Genomic DNA, 8,821 nt, shown 5'->3' on the forward strand with positions numbered 1-8,821 from the left:
TGTATACATTCAGTAGGCTATATCTTCAGTAGCTAGCTAGCTAACCCTACACTTTTCAGGGTCTGATTTTGGTTTTGGAACAGGGAAGAAACGTATATCTTTTTCCAATCTCTCCAGGTAACGAGTATCATTAATACACGACGTGCCCCAGGCACAACATTTAGCTCCAGATCCACAAAACCAGCCTGAAAATGAAGGAATCAATTGGTTGTCTTCAACAATGCATCACCATCTCTTCTTTCTTTGTGTCCCAGGACGTGATGGGCTTCAACAGCGCAGGGCTCCAGTTCCTCCAGCGGGAGATCGAGAGCAAAGAGGACGTGATGTTCTTCGCCGACGCTACAGGCCAACTGACAGAGAAGAAGAAGAGGAGGAGGAAGAGGGAGCGAGCCATCCTGACCATCGCTTGAATCTGAACTGACATTTCTGACTGTTGTCGTGTATAAACATCCACTCCTCGCTGTACTCCGGGGGTGGACCAGAGGGGTTTTGTATGTTATGAAATCCTGATAGGATGTAACTGTGTTATTCAGCAGCATGCTTCATTTCTCAAATAAACTGTCTGACTTTTTCTCACAGTTCTTGAGGTTTTACAGGGGGCTTTCAAAACAAATAAATCCTCCACAGCAGAGAGAAATGTAGTGTGTCTCCACAGCAGTTCCCTCTGCAGCTTTAGGTCTCTATAAAATATATTCATATACGCTTAAGCCTTAAATACATACAGTTTGGGTTTGAAGCAGCGCTGCCTCCATGGTCACCACACACAGGACAGGTTTGATTTAAGCTGGTTTCTGACCAACAGGTCTAAAGGGAGCGATTCAGGCCTGGAGCCAAACCAGGCGAAACATGGCTTGGACATGGCAGGGGTTTGGAAACCTGTCAGACTACCTGAGCCCCAGACCACCTGGATGTGACCACACTGTCCCACAGAGCGAGTCTAGGGCTAGTCTGAGAAAAAAGCTCCCCTCGCTGCAGCCATCCACCGCTAAAATCATGGAGATGTAGCCTGACTTTACAGCCCTTGTAACTCGGGCTGAATTTATAGTCCCAAGGCCGGGTAGATGTGGTAAACATATTTCATAGCGGGGGAGAAAATCTTGCGTCTCAGTTTTCATCTCTGTGTTTCGCTCACATGTGAACGGCGTGTGTTTTCTGACGTGCCCGGCCCCCTCTAATCCTGTGACCTTTAGAAAAGTTTCACACCCACATCACACACTTCATTTTCCACAAGTGTGTTTATTTCCTGACCGTGGGGCGCAGTGGAATAATGAAATGAACCCTTTAAAACACCTCTCGCTCACTGTTCATGTTTTAATCTCGCGGCGGACAGAAAACAAATTAACTCTGTATTTACAGGGTTGTTAAAAAAAAAGGGGCCAGCAGCTCTTTATGGGGCTGGATTTGGTCTCGAGGCTGTAAATGTCACACCTACCAAAATTAAAAATTCTTCAGGAAAATCCCAGACCGCACTCTGACACACTCGCACAGCACTTACACCATATTAGCACCCAGCAGCAGTTTAGATTAATCATCACAAACTGTTGAAAAGGAGGAAAAATGCATCGTTGAAGCGAAGGCCTCGGATCTGCCCACGTGTGCCAAACATGTAAATAATTGTATGACATTTCCTTGAACTTGAAATGAGGTTACAGCACGAGATACAGCTCAGTGTTTTCGCGCCTCGTGCCAAATCTGAATATGAAATCCCACAGCAATATTTTCTGGGTGTGTTGTGCTTTTTAACAGAGCCTCATGCAGCGTAAATGAAACGTTGACAACATTTCTCTCACTTCACTCAGCGGTCCGGACTTTATTGTTCATCTGAGCTTTTTTTTCTTTCTTAGTCACCAGTGTAACTAGCAGGCAGGTTATTACATTTTCAGCCTCAGACTCTGTATTGTTTGGCCACAAAGTCAGTGTACACAAAGAGTTTATGTCAGGCTGCAGCTCTGTTACAGAGATATTTTAGTCGTGCTGTAAAACAACCTCAAATAACCTAAACAGTACTATCACCACACTGTGAAAATACTCCATTACTTGTAAAAGTCATGCACTGAAAATGTTACTTAAGTAAAAATAAGTAAGAATAATCAGGAATCAGGACTATTACTGTGCTGTAAAAAAAATACTCCATTACTATTGTTACTTAAGTAAAAATAAATAGGAATAATCAGTTAAATTTACAAAAGTATTTAAAGTAAAATATCTCAATGCCTAAAAAAATGTAAGAAATAAAAATAAAATAAGGAAAAGCTACAGTTCCTCATATTTGAAAAGCTGGAACCATTAAATGTTTTGCATTTAAAATGAATTGAATGAATATTAAAACAGTTGCTAATTAATTTTCTAATTAATCAACTACTAGTTTCAGCTTAATTTGTTAAAAAACTCAAGTAATCAGATTAGTGGAGTAAAATGAACAATATGAAATAGAAGTAAAAAGTGGCACAAGATTAAAATATTTAAGTGAAGTAAAAATACCTCAAACTTGTGCTCAAGTACAGTACTTGAATAAATGTACTTAGTTACATTTAACCACTGTCCCTCTGTCAACTGTTTAGTATATTAGCGACCCATTCAGCGTGTTGCCCTGTTCGTCCCTGACCAGTGAATGCTGGGCTCTGTTCGACTCACCTATGAGATTTCATCACATTGAGCTAGAATTCATAGGCACAGGAATCTCTCATGTGGTTCACTTGCACCAAGAATTTTCTGGGTTTGGTTGTTTATGCGTGACCTTTAACTTCGCCCTTATAGGTTATTTGACAAGCCTTGACATTCCCTTAAATCATGACTCCGTCTTGCAAATAAATCATTAAATGTAAGTACGCTGTTAGTTTTTGCTCTTATTTCAATGGTGAAAAGACAAAGAATAGGAATAACCACGTCAAGACAAGCCTCGGGAAAAATGTTGGCATTGTACATTCCTGCATTGCATTTATACTTTATCATGGAGCAAATAAGTTAAGATAAGTTTTATGTTTCTTTACACTCCCAATAACGCTTGGTTATGGTTATTATAAAATGGCATCCTTCCCAGTGGAAAAGCAGGAACACAGCAATGACTCTTAAAAATGCAAAAGGTTTTTGTTGTTTGCTTACGTGTGACATCATCCACCACCCTCTCCACCTCCCGATGACAAAATCAACCCATATATAACACTTTTTTCTTTTTTCTATCCAGCCCTTTACATCGTCCAGTGACTTTAGGAATTCTGGTGTTGTTTACTCTAAAATTACAAATAGCCTGTCTGTACTTTTCATGCAAAAGATACTTCTTCAGTTTAAACTCTTGTTTAATTTCGACATGTACATCACATGATGTCATACCACATTTGTATGAACTGATCTTTAAGCCTCTGTTCAACATTTTTAACCAGCTGATGTTACACTTTGTGCGAGCCAGAGGTGAGACAAACCACATTCACCCACTGTCTGCTTAAACCTGCAACACCCATGGTGACACATACACACCTGTATTATGCTGAGTGAGAAAATAGCTGTACATTATTCGACTGAGTTTAGTTTCTTTTAAAAATAAAAAGTTGTGTTTTAAGAAGTGATTAAGACTATGTTACTGGCATGCCTTGATATAACCAGGTCAGGACATTGAGCAGTCTGCCTTGAAGTCACTAGATGGCAGTGTTGCCTTTCGTTAAACTGGCTCCAGACTGTCCCTCTGTGGTATCCGGTCTCACATCCTGCACCATGTTTGGAGCTTACATGCCTCCTGCCACCTGCTGCAGCTCTCAGCCCATAATGGTCGAGAGTCAAGGAGAGTCCAGCGCTGGCTGCTCGCCACAAGTTAGAGATACTGAGGGTCAGAGGTCATCGTCTCTGTACTCAGATCCACACAGGGGTCTCCTAGCACTTTTGGTGCTGATCAGCTTTGGGCCACATTTTCCTACAGCTGCCATGTGTTGGTCAAAGAAGCACTCCTATAATACAATCTGTCTTTGACTTCAGTTTGGGTTTTTGTCTTCACGTCCAGCCATTGCTGCTCATGATAATTACATGCTTCTCCTGCTGTTTATTACAAACAAGTTAAGCACATCACTTCCTGTGTGACAGGTGATTTCCCCCCAGCCAGCGAGCGTGCAGCGCCTCCACCAAACAGTCTAATGTGTTATTTAACAGCCCGTATTTGCATTACATGTTGACGGACAGCATATCGTGTTACTCTGTGGTCTACACTGCTATAGTCTGTCATCATATGGTCCGCATGATATTATATACTGCAGGATACCAGCGGCTCGTAGCTGCTGACTTGATTTGGTGGCCGGTGAATGTGATACGAGCTATAAATGTGTGTGACCCGTACTTGAGATGGATGTCGCTGGCGGTGACGGGCCTCCTGTTACAGCAGCACGACTCCCCCGTTCAACTGTTTGCACTCAAACTCTTCAACGGGCTGAATCAAACTGAGCGAGAAAACAACCTGGAGATCTTAGAAATACATGTCCATTGTATATGAATAAATGTATATTTTGAATTACACATTTATGATAGATCATGTAATTATAAGTACATTTGGGGCATGTTGTGTTAGAATACAAAGTGTAAATGTGTTAGAAAACCAATTATATTACAGCAGAAATATACTGCAGCACAACAGGAACTTATGTTAGTCGTGTACTATTAAAAATCATTACAGTAAAAAAGATTAATGGCTTGTTAAAAAGGTAAAGCCTGCTGTTGATTCTAAATACTCACTAAAGCACCAAAGTTGTATCAATCCGCAGCTGAAAATAGTCCCTGATGAAAGCACTACTTTCTCTTGTTTGAGTGACATCTGGTATCAACTACAGAGCCCTAATTTTTTAAACGAGGAAATTAAACTATACATTTATAATCTTTGTTTTTTTATTTTAATGTACATCTTTGGTAGAAATGAGGGCGTCGGACACAGCAGGGGAGTTAGAACGTATTTAGAGATAGACTATCATATTGTTTGGTTTGGTTTTATCATCATGCTTTTTGTTGGCAACAAGAAAATTATGGAATACCATCACCCTGGGGCGGCAGTAGCTCAGTCCATAGGGACTTGGGTTGGGAACTGGAGGGTCGCTGATCCAAGTCCCCATCTGGACCAAATATGGAGCATGGACTGGTAGCTGGAGAGGTGCCAGTTCGCCTGCTGGGCACCAAGCAAAGCACCAAACCCCCAACCGCTCAAGGCACCCACTCATGGGCAGCAACCCTCACCCTGACATCTTTCCATTTCATATATCCTGGTGTGTGTTTATTTCAGGCTTGTGTGTGTATATGACAACAGAGTGAAAAAAAGGTTTGAATAAAGTCTATCTCTGTCTTCTTATCCTTTAGATGCTGAGGTTTAAAGGGGCGCTATGCAAAGTACAAAGAGTGTGAGTTGTCTGGACATGAATCTCAACATGGAGGTGGCTGAGCAGGGACTAGCAGCTGACGGTGCTAGCTCCATTAATCACAAGTGCTATATCGTAGGCAACTGGACTTGCTTGAGTTTCCTGAAGACGTTTCACCTCTCATCCAAGAAGCGTCATCAGTTCAGACCTAAGGAAGCTTCTTGGATGAGAGGTGAAACGTCTTTAGGAAACTCAAGTCCAGGTGCCTACGATATAGCACTTATGATTACCATGACCTGGATGACTGAGAATCTTCACCGACGTAGCTTCATAAACACTGTTAACCCAAGCCGGAGGGTGGGCACTGTGTTTCCTCGATGATGCCATCCTGATCCCAGCAGTTACCGCAGTATGAGTGCAGTGTCGGCTCATCACAACAAACTACAGAGAAGCTCAGAACAACACATAGAGGTAGGGTGAATTCATTCTCTGTTTAGGATGTCATTACTCCACTATATCTTTACAAAGCAAATAGTGGTTTGCCGCCATATTAATGCTCTGAACGTCGTGTACAGAATCTTAAAATTGAGCTGCGCAACGCTCAAAAAAACAACAGTAACCAGTAATCAAATATAGTTACAGTTCAGACAATCAATTTAAATTTCAAGTAAATATTTTACCTTTTCGCTCAGTTAAGAAAAACATCTGACCTCCTGAACTTATGAAATCTGTCGTAACCGCAATGAATTTTTTTACTTTTCACTCCTCTGCATTTATTTGATAACTTAAGCTACTTTGCAGATTCATATTATAAGTTTATATTTTAATTATGATGTATTATTATGGATAAAGGTGTATTGATCCTTTGGTGAAATTTATAAACTGGCAGCAGTCTGCAGTAAAAAATTTGCTTCACTTTAACCAGCTGCATACAATGTATGTAAGAGCCACAATGTGTTAATGTTTATTTGAATATTATATAGAATTGTAAAAACGTAGATATTGTATATAAATATAAAATGACTAAAGTGCATGTATGTTCAATTTTGACGATGACGCTCCCTTTAATTTTGTAATTTACGCCATGTGCAGTTTAGTTGAGCAGAGAGCTGCGTTGGGCACAGGAGCAAATAGCTTTTCTGCCGTGTGACTGAGTGTAATTTCAACGTTCAGTAAACGTTTTAAACTGTAGTACATTTCCTGATTTCACGTCAGACTAAAATTACTGTGCCTACAGCTCATTAGTGGCTTTTTGATATTGATTTTTTTTTTTTTTTGTGCAAGTAAAAAAATGTGACTTTTACTTGTAACAGTATTTCTGCACCGTGGTATTGTTAATTAAGTACTTCAATTAAATGTACTTGTTTATTTTTGCAGGGCCAGCACACAATTAAAAATAACTGCACCACTGAAAATTACAGTAACACATTAACACTAGTTTTAAATACTTTTTTTTTGGGTCGCTTTTTTTTTTTTTTTACGTTTTGAATGTTTACGAATTATTTCATTATAATTTATGCAAATGAAATGTCCTGCTCTGCCTTGAAGTCAGTTGTTTTGCTGTAGCTGTGTGAAAACCTTGTGTTGTGATTTAATCTTCATATTTTCACTCTATCTCAACTAATACATCCTCTGATGTGGCAGCAAAAACAAATTTCTTCTAACCCAACCAGCCAACTGGCTCATCAAAACAGCCTGGAACGTCCAGGAATACGTCCCAGCAGCACATTTTGCTTCGCCTGTCTGGGATGACCTCAGCACCGCCGAAACGGCGTCCAGTCAGACAGCAGTACAGCTTCAACCGACAGGCAGGCCGTCCATCAGCCTGCCAGGCCACCAGTCATCCCACCGACGGGCCTCGTGTTAAATCTGTGTCCAGCACTCATGAATGAGCCCATACCTGCGCTGAGATATGAGGTGGCGGGTCATTCTGATGGGACGCAGTCGTAATGTGGCTGCAGCAGCAGCAGCAGCAGGAGCAGCAGCAGGGTGGGAGGGGTGGGCGGCGGCTGCTGGGCGTCCAGGCAGGCCGGTGAGTGATGAGGTGATGGTGCATGGAGAGGCGGCCAACAGAACTGACTGGCCACTAACTGAACTGCATAGCTGCACACATACAGCCATGAATGTTTCCTTTCTCTGCGCACTCTCTGCTTTTTTTTCCACCCCTCAACTGTCCTCGGACTTTTCACACTTCATTCCTTGATGTTTGTTTGCGCGATCGTTCTTCTGTTGCAGCTGATTTCCTTCATACGCAGGTCGTTCCATAAGGATGGACACAGATGCAGAAGGTGGTACGAAAAATCATTACGAAATTTTAGGACTTTAAAGGGACTGTTCAGATCTTTAGACCGGGGGTTGTATGAGGCACCTATCTATAGTCAGTGTGTTACACACACTAGATGTCTGTTGGCAAACTACTACTGTACTGCTGTGGACAGAGCTGCAACTATTACTCAGGTAGTTGTTAACAATTAGTCACAAACTAATCTGATGATTGATTCATCAGTTTGAGTAGTTTTCCAGCTTCTTAAATGCTGTTACCTGCTCACTCTTTTTCCCTTTAAGGGCAGTGGACTTGTGGGTAACCTGTGAGGTTGTGACGTGTGCTTCAGTGTGTGCTTCAGTGTCCGCTTCAGTGTGTGCTTCAGTGTGTGTGGAGGGAAGCAGCTCTCTCAGGGTGTCATGGTGAAGACGGCAGACAGCAAAGAGTGATGATAGTCAGCAGAATTAAGAGTCTAGATAAACTCAGGGCTCCTGCTAAACCTCATGAAAGGGCCGTGTTTATTGTTTTGTGGTGAAGACCGCAATAAAGCCATTGTTGGGGAACGGCACCTAAAAGCCTTGCCATCCTACCTTCTGCAGAGTGGTCCAGACTCCGACTACAGTTCGGAGCTGGTAAGCTGTCACTGAGAGAGGTGACACTGTGAATATTTTCTGGTTTCACTACTTCTTCATGACAGTAAACTGAATATCTTTGGGTTGTGTACAAAACAAGACATTTGAGGACGTCATCTTGGGCTTTGGAAAACACTGATCAACATTTTTTAACCATTTTCTGACATTTTATAGATCAAACAACTAATGGATTAATCGAGAAAATAATCAACAGATTAACCAACAATGAAAATAATCATTAGCTGAAAACCTAGCTGTGGACGGGGCAGAACAAAATGTATTTTAGCCACCTAAAAAGATCAATATCAGTTAAAGTGTTGGGTATATTTTGAATATTTTTTACAGCTTTATCTTACTGTTAAACAACGATTTCCAAAAGGGGAAGTGAAGCTGTTATATCTCTCTCTTCAAAGCCAGACTTCACTGAGAAAAACATCGTAATGTAACAACGCTGAACACAGGAGCTGCTGGTCTACCACTGCCTCCATCATTTCATTTGTGTTATTGTGTGATTTTTGCAGTTTAACCACCAAAGTCACACAAGAACACAAACTAACTAACCTATCGAAGCACTGTAGAGCAGCAGCTCCTGTGTTCAGAGA

The 8,821-nt window shown here is 41.4% G+C and overlaps 1 protein-coding gene across 2 annotated transcripts in view; it reads left to right on the plus strand.

Annotated features, from left to right (window-relative positions):
* wdr3 (WD repeat domain 3) overlaps positions 1-578 on the plus strand; it is a 15,287-nt gene extending 14,709 nt beyond the window's left edge. For both annotated transcript variants that reach the window (XM_050048094.1, XM_050048095.1), the window contains exon 27: positions 255-578. In XM_050048094.1, the coding sequence (XP_049904051.1) occupies positions 255-410 (156 nt within the window). In that variant the 3' untranslated portion in view covers positions 411-578. The remainder of the gene's footprint in view (positions 1-254) is intronic.
* The last annotated feature ends 8,243 nt before the right edge of the window (positions 579-8,821 follow it).

This window comes from Epinephelus moara, chromosome 7 (assembly GCF_006386435.1).
Source record: "Epinephelus moara isolate mb chromosome 7, YSFRI_EMoa_1.0, whole genome shotgun sequence".
Taxonomy (NCBI): domain Eukaryota; kingdom Metazoa; phylum Chordata; class Actinopteri; order Perciformes; family Serranidae; genus Epinephelus; species Epinephelus moara.